This window comes from Castanea sativa, chromosome 2, assembly GCF_040712315.1.
Source record: "Castanea sativa cultivar Marrone di Chiusa Pesio chromosome 2, ASM4071231v1".
Lineage (NCBI taxonomy): Eukaryota > Viridiplantae > Streptophyta > Magnoliopsida > Fagales > Fagaceae > Castanea > Castanea sativa.
Window position 1 is genome coordinate 36480104 of NC_134014.1, and position 21984 is coordinate 36502087.

General features: G+C 36.1%; 2 protein-coding genes and 1 pseudogene across 2 annotated transcripts; 1 reads left to right on the forward strand and 2 right to left on the reverse strand.

Moving 5' to 3' along the window:
- Positions 1–126: 126 nt before the first annotated feature.
- LOC142625762 (pentatricopeptide repeat-containing protein At5g44230) lies at positions 127–3629 on the forward strand. Its single transcript, XM_075799473.1, has one exon. The coding sequence runs from the start codon at positions 343–345 to the stop codon at positions 2323–2325; it is 1983 nt and encodes a 660-aa protein (XP_075655588.1). The 5' UTR covers positions 127–342; the 3' UTR covers positions 2326–3629.
- Positions 3630–11122: 7493 nt separating this feature from the next.
- LOC142623344 (phloretin 4'-O-glucosyltransferase-like) lies at positions 11123–17222 on the reverse strand (annotated as a pseudogene).
- A 3200-nt stretch (positions 17223–20422) lies between these two features.
- Positions 20423–21265, reverse strand: LOC142625277 (uncharacterized). Its single transcript, XM_075798961.1, has 2 exons — positions 21119–21265; positions 20423–21070 (listed from the first exon to the last, which is right to left on the reverse strand). The coding sequence occupies exons 1-2, from the start codon at positions 21263–21265 to the stop codon at positions 20423–20425; spliced, it is 795 nt and encodes a 264-aa protein (XP_075655076.1).
- Positions 21266–21984: the final 719 nt, after the last annotated feature.

Sequence of the window (21984 nt, forward strand, 5' to 3'; positions counted from 1 at the left end):
GAGAAGGAGTTGGGTGGTCTCTGTATTGAGAGCTGAGGATATTTGCTATTTAACAAACAATTTAGTTAGTTATTAAGTTTGCAAAAATATTTTGTAAACTAGCATCTGGAGACATGGAAACTCCCGAGATGTTAGTTTGCTAATATATTTTTTGAAACTGATCCAAAGTTCCAAACCAAGGGTTTTCTTGCATTTTTAATTTTTCCCTAGTTTAACTATTCCCTTTGGAGTTTGGACGCACCGTTTTGGAAGCTCACAAATTTATCTGTTGCGCATTGCTATGCCGCCATCGTTGAGTCTGAGAGCGCTGCACTATCTATCAACAGGGAATTGGATTGTGTAATGGTCACTCTCTCCCGCAAATTCTCCGCCACAGCTATTCCCAATCCCAGCAAGCTTTTGCAACGACACCCACAAACTACTACTACTACTGCTGCTACTACTACTACTCATATCTTCATACCTTTCTCTCAGCTTCAGCAACGAAAGCTTTTCGAGTCACACCTCATCTCTGTTCTCCATGGCTGTACCCACCTCACTCAAATCAAACAAGTCCACGCCCATATCCTCCGTAAGGGTCTCGAACAATGCTGCTACGTTCTCACTAAGCTTATACGTATGCTTACTAAACTCGATGTCCCAGTTCACTCTTACCCTCGTCTTGTATTTCATCAGGTTAAGTACCCAAACCCATTTCTCTGGACTGCACTCATTCGCGGTTACGCTACCCAAGGACCCTTTTCGGAGTCAGTTGTGTTGTATAATCGTATGAGAAGTGAAGGTACTGGGCCTGTGTCTTTTACATTTTCAGCGCTTTTTAAAGCTTGTGGTGCTGTTCTGGATGTGGGTTTGGGGCGTCAGGTTCATGCCCAGACGATTTTGATTGGTGGGTTTGCTTCTGATTTGTATGTTGGTAATACTATGATTGATATGTATGTGAAATGCGGGTTTTTGGATTGTGGACGCAAGGTGTTTGAAGAAATGTCTGAGAGGGATGTGGTTTCGTGGACTGAGTTGATTGTTGCGTATGCTAAGAGTGGGGATATGGATTCTGCGAGGGAATTGTTCAGTGGATTGCCCGTGAAGGATATGGTGGCGTGGACTGCAATGGTCACAGGGTATGCTCAGAATGGTAGGCCGAGGGAGGCTTTGGATTGCTTTCGGAGAATGCAGGATTTGGGTGTGAAGACAGATGAGGTTACAATTGTTGGTGTCATTTCGGCTTGTGCGCTATTGGGTGTGGCTAAGTATGCGAACTGGGTTCGGGATGTTGCTGAGAGATATGGATTTGGGCCGACTGAGAATGTTGTTGTGGGATCTGCGTTGATAGATATGTACTCAAAGTGTGGGAGTGTGGTGGAGGCATATAATATTTTTGAAGGAATGAAGGAAAGGAATGTGTTTTCTTATAGTTCAATGATTGTGGGGTTTGCCATGCATGGTCGTGCGCATGCAGCGATGCAATTGTTTCATGAGATGTTGAAGACTGAGATAAGACCCAACAAAGTCACTTTTATTGGGGTGCTTACAGCATGCAGCCATGCAGGTTTGGTGGAACAAGGTCGGCAATTATTTGCAACCATGGAAAAATGTTTTGGTGTTGCTCCATCAGCAGATCACTATGCTTGCATGGTTGATCTCCTTGGTCGTGCTGGACGCTTGGAAGATGCACTTGAACTTATTGAAACAATGCCGATGGAGCCCCATGGAGGCGTGTGGGGAGCACTGCTTGGAGCTTGTCGCATTTATGGGAATCCTGACATTGCTCAGATTGCTGCTAACCATCTATTTGAACTCGAACCCAATGGTATTGGAAACTACATTTTGCTATCTAACATATATGCATCGGCAAGAAGGTGGGATGATGTTTCAAGGCTGAGAATCTTGATGAGAGAAAAGGGTTTTAAAAAGAATCCTGGATGTAGCTGGGTTGAATCAAAAGAAGGGATAGTTAATGAGTTTTTTGCAGGTGATATGAACCATCCACAATCCAGTGAGATAAAGCGGGCATTGTCTGATCTTCTGGACAGATTGAAGGCCAAAGGGTATCAGCCAAACTTAGGGTCTGTCACTTATGATCTAAGTGATGATGAAAAGAAGCGTATACTAATGAATCACAGTGAGAAGCTAGCTTTGGCATATGGGCTGCTCAGTTCAGATGCAGGTTGCACCATTAAGATCATGAAGAACCTGAGAATATGTGAAGATTGCCATGCATTCATGTGTAGTGCATCCCAAGTCATGGGGAGGGAGATTGTTGTCAGGGATAACATGAGATTTCACCACTTTAGTGATGGGGCATGCTCTTGTGGTAACTTTTGGTGATTGATGCTGGAATTTAAATAATGAAGAGGGTGTGACACAAACTTACTAGAATCCTTTTTGCGGAAAACTGGCGGCCATGTGATTGTTTTGGTCGTTAATACGCATGCTTCTGAGTTCATATGATATATGCAAGACCATTGCTAGAAGATTACATTTGTTAATTTGCATTCACCACCTTCTTTTGTGTCTACTACAACCTTTGAGGAGTTTCGACACCTGAAAAAGTAGAGTGAAAACAGTTCAGCTTATCTAGACAGTTGCACCTTTTGTGAGACAATGAACTTGCTGTTTTTCCAGGACACAGATCGCCTATCATAAACCTTATTTTGTCTTACTTCAACCCTTGAGGATTTTCTACACATGACAAAGTAGAGTGACAAAAGTTCAGATCTTCCACACAGTCATTCCTTTGTAAGACAATGAAGTCACTATTTTTTCAGGACATCGTTAACTTTCCACTGGTGAGTCAATATAATGATAGGCTTGATTGTTTGGAAATTTATTGTGGTGTTGAATAAGTAATTGGTCTTCATCTTGCTAGAAATTTTGAAAGGTGAATTTGTTAGTATTGGTAAAAACAAGAGACAAGTCTAGATCAACCAGTTGTCTAGTCACATCAATGTTTAAGCCATTAGTATGTAATTAGTATAATTTGATCGATGCACTTAATAGGGGGACAGGTAGAGACTCATGAGTTCAGGAATCAGAGACATCAACTTGGAGGAAGTTATTTGTTGGCCCCATACTGCCGATTTTAAAATAGAGGTAGCAACAACACAGCGGAGTGGGATGAAGCAGCAACAACATAGCAGAGTGGGATGAAGCAAATAACATACTCCACTGAAGTAGATAGAGGCTTAAAGTTAGAGGAGAATGAAAATAACTCAAGCTATCTTCATTTTCACATCTATTTTTGGTCCTTCCAATTTTAGTTTTCTGATATATGCCAGATTGAATGTTATATCAAAAGAATCTGATAACTGCATAAATAGAAGATTTTGAAGGAGTATGTGATCTCAGCAAACATGATTCTTGTCCGCTGCTCTATCATTCCCTGCCTATTTGTTTTGCCGGAAAGTGGAAACTATGCAGTATGCACCCTCAACAAAACAGATACGTCTTGAATTGGCTTTGATTGAAAATACGAGTTGTTAGTCACTGTAGTGTCTCTCTCTCTCTCTCTCATAACAAGTGGGAGAAAGGGTTTTAAATTTAAGAGTCTCTTCTATGGAAGAACCAGGCAGTATTACTGAGCAATAAGACTTGCAAATCAATCTATTATATATTGCCTTTGCATAACTTGCCAATGGAACTCAGCTTGTTTCCAAACGCCTTATTTTTTATGATTTTTTTTTTTTTTTTTTGGATAAGGCAATTGTTGGCAGTCAAAATTTTTTTTTTTTTTTTTTTTTGTTGAAATATACTATTGATTTCTAAAGTTTATCTACTGAAACATTTTTTTTGTCTATGAGGTACAGGGAAGTGTGTAGGCTATTCTAATTTGGGTTTGGTTAGCAATATGAGTTTTTTAGGCTGCGTTTGTTTCACATGAAAACCAGTTTCGGAAAATATTTTACACAAATGTGTGTGTTTGGCACCAACTAAAAATATGGTCAAACTGAAAATTGCTTACACTTTGATTGTAAAATACCCCTTCCCACCCGTAAAATCATTTCCGTTTTTATTTTATCTTCAATTCATTTCCACTTCTCACACACTCTCTCGAAGGTTCTCACACTCTCCCTCACGCCAATCCGAGCTCCACACTCTCCCTCACTCCAAACGCAGCTCCACCCTCTCCCTCACGCCAGTCCGAGCTCCACCCATAGTCTGATGAGCACTGCCGATCCAATCCGATGGAGAGAGCTATCACCAGCGAAGCCTAGATCTAGTCCCCAACCCACAGCCCCACCGGTCTGATCGTGCCACTCAAACCCATTACCGATCTGATCGCGCCGCCTCAGCTCCTCCGTCGTGCTCAAACCCATCTCCGATGAACCCAGCTAAACCCACCCTAATTTTACCACATCCCAGTCCTCAACCCACAGCCTCATCGTCGTCCTCTCTCTCACTCATCAGACCTATCCTTCTACCACCCACGTCGTTGCTGCCTTAATTTTTTTTTTTTAATTGTTAAATAACATTTTTGCTTGGGTTTTGGAGGATTGGTGGTTGGGGTGATTCATGGGTTTCAGTGGTGGTGGGTTGCGATCACTCTCTCTTCCTCCTTCCTCTCTCAGTTCAGTTTGACCGAATGGTTTTGTTTTGAGAATGATTTTGTTTTGATTTTTGTTTCTTTAAAAGTTTATATATTGCAATTTTCTATTATAAAATTTGTTTGAAAGCTGAGAAAATGGCTGAAAAAATGTGAGAAACTAGTAGAAAATTTGCATTTTCAAAATGTTACCAAACACTTGAAATTATTTTCTAATATAATTTTTAAAATGCAACCAAACATTAGAAAATATTTTCCTTTCCCAAAAATATTTTCACCTGAAAATATTTTACACTGAAACAAATGCAGCGTTAGAACTTTGTACATAATAATCGGAAAGCATGCAATCCAAATTAACTAATCAATGATCATCCATAACAGGATGCCTTGACACCACCAATTGTCAAAGACTCGTGGGAAGCAGAAAGTATCCACACTTCTCTTTCTTAGCATATTATCTAGGAAAAATATTTTTTCATACTCGTTTACATCTACTAATTTACACATATATATATATATATATATATATCTATATATCAACGAATTAATGAAAAATATTTTAAATTTTAATAAAGTCAACATTTTAACCCCTAAAAGTGAATAAAAAAATAGCAAATGTGTGAGAATGAAAACTTGTTATCTATATAAAGTACACTCTTAAAGTTTAGGGTTGCTTGAATTTTAATAATTGGATTTTATATCATGAAGTTTCCCGCCATTAGCAAAACTCACCATTTCACCACCGCTTCCCCTTGGTGCGGTGGTCACTCTACAAGTATAATTGCTTGTAGGGTGTAGGCGGCAAGGGTCGGGGTTCAAGTCTCCAGGAAGGAGTTTCACACACATATACACTTAGATTAAGCTAGAGTAGAAATTTTATCTTGTATCAAAAAAACTCACAATTTCATTAGTTACTTGCCTACATGGTCATTAAGTGACATGTTGGCGTCTGATGTGTCTTTTTTTTTTCTTTTTTGGTTTTTTTAAATAGCTAAATGAGCTTCCTAAAACGACAATGTTTTACATAAAATAAAATGCTCTGCTGACAGCCCATGGAATGACTTTGTTTTGCTAAAATCAAAACCCAAAACAAAATTGTTCAATGAGGTCGCATCAACCCATTCCCCAAATCACATACCACAACCTCCTTCAGCTCAAAACCTAAATCAACTTTCAGATATCCTTCCAACGAAGGATAAAATCATCATATTCAACCCAAGCATTGATCCTTCATGCCCTTCATGCGGCTTGTCTCCTGAAACTACTCTCCATGTTTTTGTTTATTGTCATGCTATTTGGAAGTGGTTGAGGTCTAAAACTTGATTGCGTGTAACTAAGCTCTCCAAGTAATTTAATTGAGTTAGTGTTATCCCCACCTATAGGATTAGCCACTGTTTTTAACTCAGAGGCCTGTTTGCTTTATGGAATTCTGGTTTTGGATCAATGGTGGAGGTCAAGGAATATAGTACTATTTGAAAGGGCTTCCTTGGACTTATGAAGATCCTTGCAGCTAATCAAAAGAAGATTCCAAGAGTATTGAGAAGTCAAACCTGTTGTCTCCTCCAATCCATCACCCCAAAGGGCAGCAACTTGGTCTCATCCAGAGAAAGGAGTCATTAGGATTAATTGTGACACTATAGTTGGCTGTGATAGAAACTGAAGCATTCAACTAGGCAACCCAAAAATTAATGTCACACAATATTAGTCAAGCTATTGTTGAAAGTGATGCTAAGATTTGTATTGATGCTATTAATGGACCATCCATAGCATCTCCTGGAGGATCCAAGTTCTATGTTTAGACACTACCAAGTTGGCAGCTCTTTGTCAATCTATTTAGTTTAAATGGGGAGGCAAATCAAGCTACTCATGTTTTGATTTCCTGGTCTCTTAAAAATAAGTACTCAGGTTGTTTTGTTCTTAGCTCTACCCTTTTTGTTTTTTGTGATGTATTAGCTGTTGAGCAAGCTAAGATTATGGTTTCTAGTTTGTAGTTTTTGTTCCTTTGTTTTTTTGTTTGTAGTTTCTGTTCCTTTGCTAATAAAATTTGTTGATTATTTAACTTTTTTTTTTAAAGAAAAACCTCCTTCAGCTCAAAACGACTCAAACCCATAAACCTGTTTTAGCTCTTAGGTCCAAGACGACTAGGAGAAATTATAAGGTCCTCATGGTGGACAAGTGATGTGGTTCACCATTCCAGTAAAAGATTTTCATCTGTTTAAAATTGTGGAGTTTTAAATAAAAACTTAATACTGACTCAGGAATTTTAAATAGGTGGGAGTTTTTTACTAGAATGGTGGACAAATAGCGTGGTCCACCATGAGGATTGTATAATTTCTTGAAGACTAGATCGTGACGGTTAGTTTCTTTTCGGATTTTGTTGATTGGTGATGCAGGGATTTCAAATATTGTGTCAAGGGTTACTTCTAATTTGAGTTTGAATTGGTATTATTCTTACAGTAGAGCAAACAATATGTTCAGGTGTTGCTTTGAGTGTTAAGTTTTGATGAAAACTTTGAGTATAGTTTGAGGAGAATCAGGTTAAAAAACTAAGTACAAAATGGAGTCCTACATTATTTATAGATGTTAGGAATTGGCAGCCACTTAGGAGCATGCCAAGTGTCAAACTAATATTGGCTAATGTTGTTCCAAATAACAAACTAGCTAATGAGAATCTGTCATAACAGATTAGAGTGGTTGCCTCCCTTGTAATTGCCTGAAGCCCATTGTTTGGAAACAAGGAAAGTGTAACTAACTAACTAACCACAAGACCTTCCAAGCTACATAGCTGCTTTGCTATTTCCACTAGTGTAAGCTTCAAAAGGACTTTCTCAATCAATTTGCAGCTACTTAATTGACTTCTTAATATCTTGAAATTGCATATATGATGCTCATGCATCATTTTTTTTTTTTTTTTTCATTTTGATCTCTAAATTTTCACTAGAGCATTATTGCTTTTTAAATTTTAAAAAATGAGCGCTATTAGTATCTTGTCAATTTTAGTTAACTATCTTGCTAATTTTTTTTAAGTGACACGACAAATCTTTTAATATTAAAAAGGTACACATCAACCTCACATCTGAAGCAAACTTTTCTATTTTTTAAATCTACTCAATTCAAACCTATGTCCAACGGATCTCTCTTTCTTTAAATTGAACTGCACACCCATCTACAAAAACTAACATCAGATCTTAAGGTAATAAAAGAAAAATAACAGTAATTATATTTGCATTAAAATTGCACAAAAACAAACTTTAGCATTTCCTCTTGTTTTCCATTCATTTCTTTTCTTTCTTTCTCTTATTATTATTATTTTTTACTCTTACTTTAATGGTTGCGAAGAGCATTGTAGTTTAATTGGCATCTCTTTATGCACAAAGTGTTTGAGATTTAAGAAAAGAAGGTGTTCGAGTTATAAGGTTAGTAGCATATTGTAATTATCTAAAAAAAATACATATATTGGTTGTCAAATTAACTCTACTACAACATTTTACATACTACAAACATACTAAAGAGTGGGTTAGAAAGAGAATGACAAAGAAAGAAGAATGTGAGGTTTGTTTTCACAATCTTGGGGTTAGAAGAATTGAGTACCAAACATGAAGGAGTTAATTAAGAGGAGATGGGTGTAAAGAAGGATCAAGAAGCACCATAGGACGAAACCATGGTTGCACCACCACCATGAGCTATGGTGGGACTAGTAGTGGTGGCACCAGAAGTGCTACGACCCACGTCTCTCTCTCTCTCTCTCTCAAATGGGTATAGGGGTTGATTTTGTGATTTTGATTTTGGTTTTGTGTGGCTAAGCTATGTGGAGCTGATTTTGTGATTTTGGTTTTGGTTTTGCGTGGCTAAGCTATGTGGAGCTGATATTGTGATTTTAATTTTGGTTTTGTGTGCTAAGCTATGTGAAGCTGATTTTGTGATTTTGATTTTGATCTCGATGATTTTGATATTGTGAACTTGTTGGTGCCGAGGCTTTTTCGTCATTATTTTTCATAGGAACCAAACACTAGAAAATTTTTTTGAAGCATTTTCTGAATTGCAATTTAACACTAAAAATAAATTACTTTCTAGAAAATAATGTTAGGTGAATATATTTTACGCTTGGAAAAAAAATCTAACATTAAAATAAACACAGCATTAGATAGTAAAGAACAAAGTAGTTTCTTTCTAATGTAATGGCTATAGATCTATTTTATTTTAGATTGGCATAAAAAGAAGAAAATCTATTATGACTCTATCCACCTATTGATTTTTCCTTCTGGCTCAACCAATCATAAATTTTCATGTGTTTTTTATTTTTTATTTTTTATTCTTTGGTTATTTTATAAAGAAATAAAAAAAAGAATTTGTGACAATTGTGATTAGTGGAGCATAAAATAGAATGCAAAGTGGCACAGAGGATTTCTGTTTGCATGAAACTGCACTTTTTCATTAAATTATGAGTCTCATTTGAGTGAGTTAGGACATCATATTTACTGAGAATCATCTCATGGTATGTGGGGTTCACAATTGAGAGAAGAGGGCCAGATGTCATACTTTGGAACAAACATGTCCTATTCAGTATCTACCTGCCAAACTATTGCTCTATTTTTTTTTCTTTTTTTTTTTTTTGAGAAGGTCCAAACTGTTGCTAAGGCTACTGATTTGCCAACTTAAAGAGAGGATTAGTTTCTTAAATATAATTAGTCATTTCCAATTTACCCTCTTGTGGTTTGGACCATGTCACAATATAATTAAAAATTTTAATTGTTAAATTTACACTCCTAAAGTTTGAACTGAACTAAAGCCAATTGGGTTATGTATTAGTGTTCAGATAGTTTTAGAGGAGTTAAGCTGTCCAACTGAAAAACTTGTTCATAGCAACGGTGAGGACATGGAGGTCCTAGAAATTGCAGATATGAGCAAGAATCCATCTGATATTGATGGTAAAATTGATATGTCAAAAAGTGACATAGAAGGGGCTACTTGTCCTGGCTTCTCCACAGAACAAGAAAAAGAAGAAATAGGCAGTGCTTTATGGGACATTTTTCGGAGGGAAGATGTTCCTCAATTAGAGGCATATCTTAGAAAGCATGCAAACGAATTTAGGCACACCTATTGTTCACCTGTTGTACAGGTTGTTCACCCAATTCATGACCAATCCTTTATTTAACTTCGGAGCTAGCACAAAAGGAAGCTAAAAGAAGAATTTGGTGTTGAGCCGTGGACCTTTGTGCAAAGGCTAGGAGAAGCAGTATTTATACCTGCTGGATGCTCGCACCAAGTTAGGAATCTCAAGTCATGTACAAAAGTTGCTGTTGACTTTGTCTCTCCTGAAAATGTCCACGAGTGCCTCCGATTAACTGAGGAGTTCCGACAACTTCCTATTAACCACAAGGCTAGAGAAGATAAACTTGAGATCAAGAAAATGATCTATGCAGTTGACCAAGCTATTACTGATTTAGAAGCCTTGGTACCAACCCATAATTAAGTATTTTGGAAGCTGCCCTAACTCAGCATTGGAAGAACTAAATAATTAGGTTCTTTTGTAGATATAGTAAATAGGGAGCTGCCCCAACTCAGACTTATCCAGTTCCATCAAGCCATAATAAAGTATTTTGGAAGCTGTCCCAACTCAGACTTGGTGGAACTAAATAGAAAATAGGAAGCTAGGAGCAGTTTTTTGCCTGCAAACATTGCATGGCTGGCATGAGATGGAAGTGCCTTTTTGGAGTAGGGGCTTGACCTTCATGGGTGGAGGTACATTGTAATAAGTGGGACAATTACTTGATGGAATTTATTTTGAGGGTATGTCAAAAATAACAGATTTTATATGTTGTGGATAAATAAACCTTCACCTTTATTAGGAGAAAATTGGCCTTTGCCCATTTCGTGCAAAACAATTAATGTGTTGCCCCCTTTCTCAAACTAATTAGAGAAATGCTCATTTTTTGAAACTCGATTATCTCAAAATCGAGTTTCAAAAAAAAAAAATTATGGAACCCTATAGTGGCGTTTTAAGGAGCCTGTAGTGACGTTTTAAGGACCTATAGTGGCGTTTTGGAACTCGAGCTCCATGAACTCGAGTTCCATGCAAGTTTTTTTTTTTTTACCTATAACTCGAGTTCATGGAGCTCGAGTTCCAAAACGCCACTATAGGCTCCTTAAACATCACTATAGGCTCTTTAAAACGCCACTATAGGGCTTAACTCGATAGTTTGGAAAATGGGGCAACACGCTAATTTTTTTGCACGAAATGGGCAAAAGCCCATTTTCGCCGCTTTATCACTGTTCTTTGGAATTTTTCTTCTACCGTCATTGATCTAACCCATGAAAACACAATTGTACATAAATTTAATGAAACTTAAAACAAATATTATAAAGTGAAGTCCTTAATTCAATTCCCATGAATATAAAAATTATTAACTAATAGAATAAGAAATTAATCTCAAAATTAACAGATCTTAATTAATCTCAAAAATTTCAAGTTTAGGGGGTAAAAAAAGCAAATTGAAGAACCACCATCATTAGCAGCCTAGCCCCCAACCCAACAAAAATCAACCACCTAAAATATATAATTGCTTTCATTTTATAACAAACCTACACTCTTTTAACAAAAACATCTCCAATCTCATCCACAAAAGCCTTAACATGGTTATAGGAAGAACCACCTTCGTTGGCAGCCTCCTTAGCCAACTCCCATTTCATGGCAGTCCCTTCTCATTTATTTCCCTCTCTTTCCATCTCCCACGACTAATTCCAAGCACATCTTAATCTCATCACCTTCTATAATCCCACCATTATTTGTTGTCACCTTCACACTTGTCTTCAACACATCTTCAATCAACTTCAGATTTGTCCCTTGATCCAGCCATTGTGAAAATGCTACAATTGGCACCCCTAAAACCAAACTCTGCAAAGTTGAATTCCATGTGTCACAAAGCATGCATCCCACTGAATGATGTGATAGAACATCCACTTGGGAATTGTTATGTTCAAAAATCAAACAACATAAGATAAGGATCGGTTCAAGTTAAAATCTTAAAAAAAAAGTTCATAAGTTGAATTCATATAAATTTAAATTTAAATAGGAGTTGGTTCTTGTTTTTTAGGAGTGGTTAGGATTTCAGCTTTTGCTATTTTTGTGCTTGAAAAATTAATGAAAGGTGAAGAAAAAAATTAACCCAAAAAGTATACTCTCCCTCTCAAGTTCAAGAGGCTTTTCCCTAAAAAAATGAAGTTTAGGAAGTCAGTCACCTCAAACCAACTAAGTTATCTTTTATTTTTATAGTTCATAACATTAAAAATAATTTTTTTTTATAAGTTGTAAATGAATAAACCTTCAGTTTTATCAATTTTCTTTTTATTCATGGGAATTCATCTTCTACATAACGGTTCTTCTATAGTCATCGATCTAGTGTATTTATGTACGTACAATTGTCTTTATGTAAATTGAAGAACCACCTTCGTTGGCAGCCTCCCTAGCCAACAAGAATCAACCACCTAAAATATTTGCTTTCATTTCATTAGCAAACCTACACTCTTTTAACAAAAACATCTTCAATCTCATTGATAATTGCTTAAAATTACATTGTTATCTTAGTTTTGGTAGGAAATATCATGTCAATTGAATGTTTAATTACACGTAAATATATGATTTTGAAATATTTCTTTGAAATATACTCATTTAGTGTATTGTTATCTAATAGGAAATTAAAACCAATCAGCTAATCATACATATATGCAGTCCAAAGAATCCAAAGTTCAAGATCAATTAGGACATGGTTTTTAAAGTATTAAACAAGACAAAGATGTGTGAGAATAAAAAAGGAAAGAAAAAAAAATTCATTCAAGCCGAAATTGGAAAAACCTTGATATCTATGAGTCTCTCTGTTCGAAGGTTTGATTCCAATTCTTTTTATGCCATCGCCAAAAGAGATCTTGTAGTGTCGGGTTCTAATGTCAATTGAGAGACAGAAGAGTAAGTTCATGAACCGTTCATCAAGCGAGAGCCAGCAGACAGAAAATGGAATATTGTTAATCACCTAGAAAGATCCTGCGCTATCTTGTTATTTTTACCATAAATTTTTGCACAAATTTTTGATTGATCTGATTCTTGTGACCACGAAAAGAAGACTCAAAGATATACAATTTTGTAGTTCATCACAAATTCAGAAAAAATCAATGTTATTAGTTATGTTCTGTTCCAGTCAAAACAGCTAAAATATCTTATACTGGCATGCAATCCAAAATGGTAATACCACATGTTCTACCTTGGATAAAAAACTGGCCAATTTAGAGGAATTTCGACCGGTGCCAATTTTGGAATCTTTTTATAATATATATATATATATATATATATATATTCTACTTTTTTACTTTTGGTCCTCTATCAAATGTCAATTTGTATCTGCTTTTTACTTTTGTATTTTGTGTGATATGTTCTCCTTTACTCTTCCATCAATGCATGCTCTGTCCTCCACTTGGTTTATGTGGCAAATTTTTACTAGGTTTCATTTAGGCCCATCACTAACATCATTTTTTTACATACCAATAATCATTCATCATATTAGCAGTTTGTAAAATAGTTTACGTCTATAGTATTTTCCTTTGGTGTAATACTCTTCTTTCAATGCTCTTTTACCCACTTGTGTTTTAAAATTAAAAATTTTCCTTTTTTTTTTTTTTTTTTGAACCCACATGATATTAAACTGATATTTGGCTTTATATGTACTTTTAAGTTATACCTTTTTAACTTTTAACGCTCTGTTTGTTTCAGCATCAACATTTTCTGGAAAATGGTTCATTTTTTAAAGAGCATTTTCTAGAAAATTATATCATTTTCCAGTGTTTGGTAACGACCTTGAAAATGAGCTTGAGAATGTTTTCTGGTGTTTGGTATGCAAATTTTTATTTTTATTTTTTATATTTCTTGTGTAATTTAAAACATGCGTATTATGTAAACTAACTAATGTAATCAATATTTAAAAAAAAACCAAGGATGAATTTGGTTTTCATACTAAAATTTTGACAATAGATACAATAAAAATTAGTTGTCAAATTTTCATGATCTCTACCACTCGTTTTACTTATATATATGGACAAGAACGTCCACACATACACACACACACACACACATTTATATATATTAACCATTTGTCTATATACATAAAATTGACAGGAGAATACATCTTTAATAAGTACAAAATAAAAATAACTTTTCATTGTCTACTCTTTTTACTAGTACACTAATTGTCTACTATGGTCAACCAGAAGTCTTTAATATTACTCAAAATTATGTATTTATATAATGTATCTATATAGTATATCATCACTACATAATATCTGCATAATGTATCTATCAATAAAAAAGATTATGCTATGTAAAAGTAATTTAGCCATATAGGCACTATGTTTAAAATTTTCGTCTTTTACTTCCTTCCTTCATTCTTTCTTCTTATTTATTTTTTATATATTTTTTTAGCACTTTTATGTGCAAAAAAAAACTTATACATGGAATCCATCAAACCAAAAGTTTCTTAGAGAAAAAAATAAAATCAAGTTTGAAATTCAAAGTAAAGAATTGAGATTTTGGTAGAGAGGAATGAATAATTACCGTTGCAAATATGTTCTCTTTTGCAAGTTGGTAGAGAGGAATGAAATAATTACTGAGCAATGAAGGAAAAAAAATCTACTCAAAAAACGGTGTTATAAAGGGGAAGAGAAATATGGAAAGAAAGTGAGGGAGAGAGATCTATGGAAGAGGAGATACCAGAGTGAGTGATAGTGAGGGTGTGAGGAAAGAAAAAGAAAAGGGAAAAGAGAAAGAGTGAGAGTGAGAGAGCGTACTGTGAGATAGAGATTGTTTTCCAAAATTTTTTTTTGGAAAACAAGCTATAAAACACAAGCTTTATTTATATTAGGATTTTCCATTGACTAAAGATAGTTTTCCATTGACTAGTTTTTTTTTGTGCTACCAAACATTAGAAAATGTGGAAAACTATCTTTACAGAAAGTTTTCCAGCAAAACAAACAGAGCGTAATAATTTATATGAGATTTTTATCGGTAATATATATCCAAAAGCACGCTAAAATAAATCGATACCAAAACATTCCGTTCCAATAGACAAACCAAAATGGTATTCATAACTTTGGAAAGAGGTCAAACATGGGCTGGAAGCAAACAGTGAAAAACAAAAACAAAAACAAAAAAACCAAAACTTAAGGGATTCACATCCTAAATTTGAGGGATTTCCTCTTTTTCTATGGAGAAGGCTAAGGTTAATTATAGAGACACAAAAACCCTAGAATGTTTTTCATCTTATTATTTATTTCATTTAGACGTTTAGCATTGTTTTTATGAATTATTTTGCATAACTATGTGGAGCTAAATCTTTAAATAATTAAGGTTAAAGATAAAACGTACTTTTATCATCCCCCTCCCCCTTGACTTTTCAAAAATACTCCCTCTATGTTTGGTAAAAATAAAAGTGCATTTAATGTATAATGTATACCATACATAATTTAATAATAATTTATTTTTATTAAATTGACTTGTATATTTTTATACATGTCAAGACTTACTTTTTTTTTTTTTTTTTTTGCAAAGATGTAAAGACTTATTTAATGTAAATATTCTTGTTACGTAAGAAAATATCATATGTTAAAAAAAATGACAAACATTCCATGCATAAACAATAAATAAATATTATATATATTAGCTTGGTCCCACTTGAAAAGAATTTCTTAGTCCACCATTTCATGTGTTCTTAGGATTATCTATATGTTTTCTATAGACTAATGATTGAATTTGAGATTGATTTTACTATATAAAATTATTACATGTTGACAAGTTTTTAAGATTCAATATGATTTTTAGATATATTGAATGCTTTGAGAATATATTAAATTCTTAATCTCCCATTTAACATACCAATTGAATTATTTGCTCAATCACTCACATTTAATCTACTCTACATGTTTTTTGAGTGTTTTATTGTTTTATCTTCTAATTAGGTGAGTTGAATCTCTACCCTTATTAAATTAAATATAATCTAAGTTCATATGATAAAATACTAGGTGAATCTTTGAATCTCTAGTATTTTTATCCATTAATTTCTCTCAAATTTATTATGTTATTTTCAATTGTAGTTTCAATTCATAATTATTTTGCTTTATCTTTGAGTGAAAAAACTAACAAGTAATTTTATTTTTTGCTTAATAATAGAGGTTTTTACATCAATCATTCCCTATGATTGATTACTGACTCGCCGAGATATTATTATTTGAAATAATCTGCCTTTGGGTTTGTATCATTCTAACCACAACACTCATCCACAAAAACCTTAAGATTCCCATAGGAAGAACCAACTTGGTTGACAGCCTCCCTAGCCAACTCCTTCCATTTCATGGAATTCCTTCTTATTTCTTTCCCCCTCTCCATCTTCCATGACCAATTCCAAGCACCTCTTACTTTCATCACCTACTACAATCTCATCATTATTTGTTGTCACCTTCACACCTGTCTTCAACACATCTTCAATCAATTTCACATTCGTCCCTTGATCTGTCCATTGTGGAAACGCTACCATTGGTACCCCTGAAAACAAACCCTCCAAAGTTGAATTCCATCCACAATGTGTCACAAAGCATCCCACTAAAGAGTGGGACAGAACATACACTTGGGAACACCACGGTACTATCATACCTTTTTCTTCCAATTCCTTTCTGCAACTCAACTTCTCTTTTTCTTTCTCTTCTCCATTTTCCTTAGCTCTTATGACCCACAAGAAGGGCGCCCACAATCTAATAATCCGCGTGCAATTTCCTCCATTTTTTGCTTCATTAACATTGATACACACCCAAATGAAACATAAATTACTGATGATTCATGCTTAGAGTTGAGCCATTCCATATAATCCTTGGAGCCATTCGATGGATCTCTTTCATCCAAATATGCAGATGGAATTAGAGGACCAACTGCAACCAAATTAAGTTTTTCGATCGCTTTTGAGGCCTTAATCTCTAGTGCATCAAATGTATTCACTAGAAATCTTGGTTTGCTCAACTTTTCAAGGGCCTCAAGGTCGGCTTGAAATATTGGGAGAAGAAAATCATAAGCTTTTGAAGCAAGCATGAAAGAGGGAAGTTCACGGCTAGTGAGTAATGGCAGACCCGGTAATTGTATCGAATGCGATGGGTCATTGTTGCAGTTTCCAATAACATCAGCAAAACCATTGTAGTAGTAGTAGTAAATGTCCAAAACCATGGCAGACTGAATCCAGAAAAGTGCGGAAGGAAGGTGAAGCTCACGAGCCACTTCAGTAGCCCAAGGTATAAGCAAAGTGTAGACCAAGCAGGTGAAGGGACATCCCTGGTTGGCGTTAGACACAATGAGTTCAGTTAGAGCTTTGGTGCCATTGCGCTTGAGTTGATCCAAGTGCTCCTACATCTTGTCCTCAAGTTTGAAACCATCGTCATTGCCATCGGAGAAGGTCGTAAATGACAAGGCATCAGAAGGAGGGCTTTTGATCATGTGACGGTGGGCACTAATGGTGATGGCAAAGGTGACATGCACTCTTCTTCCTCCTCCTCCTCCTCCTCCTAAGTGAATAAGGCAGTTGGTGAATTGGAGAGCTGGGTTGATATGACCTTGTGCAAGATATGTCACGAGAAGGAAGTGAGGCTATTGCTGCTCCATGAATGATTTCCTTTCTTTTTGGACTGGGAAATCAAATCAGATAGTGGGTGTGACTGTGAATATTCTATTATGCTAATAAGCAAAAGGTATGTGAGGATGAGAAATTGATGAATGGCCCTAATGCATATAAAGTGAGTGGATTGGGCAGGAGTATTATTAATGATGTTAGCGATGACAATTTGGAGATGGTGGGGCTATGTGACTTGCTATTTCTTGTTTTTGGGAAAACGTTTGGTGCCGCAACTTGTGCCACAACTCGCCCATGTGGTGAGTTGTGGTTGATGGAGGGGTGTTTCCACATGGACCCACTAACATCTCTCCACCAACCACAACTTGCTACATGGGCAAGTTGTGACACAAGTTGTGGCACCAGAACTAGTTGGTCTAGCAAAATTTGGTTGGTTTCATTAATCTGGTTGGTCTGACAGAATATTGTGTGACGTGTGGTTATCATGCATGCAAGTATATGATTAGTCATCAAGTTTTTAGATTTTACTATAGCATCCTTGTTTGAGTTTCAACATTTTACTTACTAAAATACTTTCGCTCTAATTTTTAAACTCTCTAAAATACTCATATTTTTAGCATCCCTGTTCGAGGTTCAACATTTTACTTACTAAAATACTTTCACACTAATTTTTAAACTCTCTAAAATACTCATATTTTTTAGTTAAATAACTTTAAATTAAAAAACACAAACTAGTTAAAAAATTAATTTACTAAAATACTCATATTTTTTAGTTAAATAATTTTAAATGAAAAAACACAAACTAGTTAAAAAAGTAATTTACTATTCCTAAATTTTAAGCTTTTTTTTCTTTTATCTTCTTAGTTCAGCCTAAAATTTAGGACACCATCTCATTTTAAACATTATTTTACGTTTCTTTAAAAAAAAAAATACAAACTGTTATATATATATATATATATATATATATATATATATATATATATATATATATATATATATATCACTTTTAAACATTATAATACTAAACCAAAAATACAAAAAAAAAAAAAAATAGTATTATTGTACGAGCAAAGCGCATGTAATGAGTCTAGTGTGTGTGTGTGTATATATCATATATTATTATATCATAAAAGTTGGGCTTAGAAGCCGTAGTTGCGCTAAATAACTACTTTCCTTAATTTGTAAATTAATTTTATATTATTTTTTAGGATATATTTCCTCAAATTAAGGGATAATATTTAACAACTGTTTAATGTAGATAAAATGACAATTTTGTAATTATTTTAACTATGAGGCCCACACAAGCTAACACAAATAAAAAAATGGCTCATCTCTCTCTCTCTCTCTCTCTCTCTCTCTCTCTCTCTCTTGTGTGTGTGTGTGTGTGTGTGTGTGTGTGTGTGTGTGTGTGTGTGTGTGTAAATATAAATTATATACTCATTATCCACCAACCCATTTACAACCCACCCAATTAACCCATTAGACAATTAAGAGTTGAGGACTACATTTTCAAGAAAAAAATTAAAAAAATATATAAACCATTTTATTTTTTTTATATTAAAAGATAGAAAAGAGCTAATTATTTTAAGAGATTGAAAACTCCTACTTGTTTTATATTTTCCTCCATTTTCTCTTGAACTAAACAATATTTTAGTTTATATTTTCCTCCATTTTCTTGTGAAACAAAAAAAGATATTAAGCACAATGACAAAGAAAATGGATAGGGTTTAGGACTGACCCTCCCTCCTCTTTAATTTGAACCTCATAGCCACCAAGATAATATCTCAGAGTTTATTGATGATTGAAAATTAAATGGCTCTACAAGTGAACAACTCCTTAGCCACCAAGACGATTTTGGCGTTGGATTCAGAGTCAGAGACAAGGAATTTGCTGAAGGAGGCAACAGTGATGATAAAGTTGTTAGCGAATTTACTAGGGAATTTGTTGATGCTCATAACCACAAACTTATTCACAAATATTTATATTCCAAATCGAGAAAGAAATCCATAGATTTGAAATACTCAAGAGTGGATCTCAACTTTAGGAAGGTGGGAAAATGAGTATCGACGCGCCCATCAAGTATTTCTTCAGATCTTGAAAAGCCCATTCACACTTCTTGGTCCATTGAAATCCAATCCACTTCTTAAGCAACTGATAAAAAGGGTGGCACCAGTTGGCAGACTTCGAACAAATTAGTTCAATGCAGCCACCATCCTAGTCAACCTCTGCACCTCCTTTGGATTGCTTAGCGGCCTGAGTCGCTCTATGGCACTTATCTGATCGGGGTTCACCTCTATTCCTCGATGTGTCATCATATACCCGAGAAACTTACAGGCCCCCACACCGAAGTCGCACTTATCAGCATTGAGACGCAACCTATGCTACCTAAGTATTTCAAATACTTCTGTCAAATCATCAACATGTCTCTGATTTTCTTTGCTCTTCACCACCATATTGTCTATATACACTTCCACCGTATTCCTAATCTTGTCTCAAAACATCCTAGTCATTATCCTTTGATAAGTAGCCTCCGCATTTTTTAGACCGAAGGCATTACCATGTAGTGATAATTGGCATCTGGGAAGATAAACGACATTTTCTCCTGGTCTTCGGTGGCTAAAGCAATCTGATGGTAGCCTTGAAAAGCATCTAAAAAACTTATCCTCAAATGCCCGCACGTGGCATCTACCAGCTGATCAATCTTCGGCACCGGGAATGGATCCTCAGGACAAGCCCGATTAAGATCGGTAAAGTCTACATAAACCCTCCATTAACCGTTCTTCTTCTTTACCACCATGATATTAGATAACCACTCTGGGAAAAAGACTTCTTTGATTGTCCATGCTTGCTTTAGCTTTTCAACCTTCTACTTCCCGGCTTCAACATGTTGCTTGGCCGATCTCCTCGGCTTTTGGTTCTTTGGGAGAAAAGAAGGATCCACATTAAGTTTGTGGGTAATAAACTTCGAGTCCACCCTGGGTACCTCATATGGACTCCAAGCAAAAATGTCCAAATTCTATACCAACGTCAATAACAAATTCACCCGATCTTCTTGTTTCATACTCACCCCTATTTGGAAACTCCGGTTCTCGTATGGAAGTATGCCTACTTTAACCAGGTCTTCGGTGCTATCTGCTCGTTTGCCCTCTGCGGGCTCCTATAATTGCTATGTAAGATCATGCTTAGCTGATTCTTTCTGCTTAACCTCCCAATTAACAGCCACAACCAAACACTACCTCACCACCTGCTGATCTCCCCTTACCACGGCAATCCTTTGATCGGTGTGAAACTTTACCTTCACATGCAGAGTTGACGGAACAACCTCCATAGCGTGAATCCAAGGCCTACCTAGGATCGTTGTGTACGGGGAGAAATATCCTACCACAATGAAATTTACCATCACCTCTTTTCCTTCTGTATTCACAAGTAGCGAAATCTGCCCCTCTAGAATCACAATTCTGCCATCAAATCCTACTAGGGAGGTATCATACTTAGAGAGGTCCTTCGCCTTTAATCCCAACCCTTTGAATAGGTCAGGGTACATCACCTCAACCCCCTTCCTTAACACCCTCTTCACTATAAAGTCATTAATTTTGGCAGTAACTATGAGAGCATCATCATGTGGCTGGGTTGTTCCTTCCAAGTCTTCGTCTCTGAAGTCAATCGGTCCCCGAGCCAACTTCAATTTCTTTTCAGGCCAAGCTCCACATTCTGCGTTCTTTATTGAGACCACACTTAACACCCCCTTACGTCGGCTCACACTTGTGCCTATTGAAGCCACATGGATAACTTTGATTACCCCCAATGGTGATGGGAGCGTGTCCCTTCGAGCCTTCGACACCTGCCCAGTAACTCCGCCCTCGGGTGCCACGACAAACTCCTTCAAATGCTCGAATTTCACCAATTGCTCCTAGTGATCCTTAAATACCTTGCATTGCTCGATAGTATGCCCCTTATCACGATGGTATTTGGTTCCTTCTTGTCGGGTCACCCGACATCTTGCTCGGCCACTAGAAATACAGCTCATTCTTGATCCTCTCCAGGATCTTATGAACAACCTCCTTAAACGCCACATTGACTTCCCCGGTCTGGACGTTGGGTTCTTGAATTATTAACTCCCTTCTTGGTCTTGACTGAAAACCCCCTGTCCGTGAATCCTTTGCATACTGCGAAATGGCAGGCGCCTTGCCTTTATTTTGCTACCAATCATCCTCCAACCTCTTGTACTCCTCAATCCGCCTCATCAGCTGCTGCATGTTCTCAAGAGGCCTCATAGTCAACGAATCTCTTAACTCTGGGTCCTTTAGAAGCCCCAATCTAAAAGTGCTAGCCGCTACTTTCTCATTACCTCTACCAATTTCATTGGACAACTTCCAATATCTATTAGCATAGCTCTGAAGAGTTTCCCCAACTCCTATCTTCATAGACAGCAGCGCGTCCACCGACTACGGCACCGAACTACACACCATAAACCAAGCGCCGAACTCTTGTATTAACTCTCCAAAATTATGAATTGATCATTTCCTTAACCCACCTTAAAGTAGTAGGCCTGAGATTGGAAGGGAATACTTTACACATAAGCGCGTCATTTTGACTATACAGCAACATCATTTGGATATAATGGCTAACATGTTCAACGGGGTTGGCCTTTCCATCAGACAAAATTAACGGTGGTCTATTAAACCTCATCAGAATTTGTGCGTGTTCAATTTCATCGAAAAACAGTGATTAGACCGCTCTGTGTAAAGCTCAGCTCATGGCATCCATCGCCGAGCTTCGGTGCCTACGCCGCTC

Coding starts and splice junctions, on each gene's coding strand:
- LOC142625762 (XM_075799473.1), top strand. CDS start 343: ATGGTCACTCTCTCCCGCAAATTCTCCGCCACAGCTATTCCCAATCCC.
- LOC142625277 (XM_075798961.1), bottom strand. CDS start 21,265: ATGTGGCGTTTAAGGAGGTTGTTCATAAGATCCTGGAGAGGATCAAGA. Junction 21,071..21,118: donor ATACTATCGAGCAATGCAAG/GTATTTAAGGAT, acceptor GAGCATTTGAAG/GAGTTTGTCGTGGCACCCGA.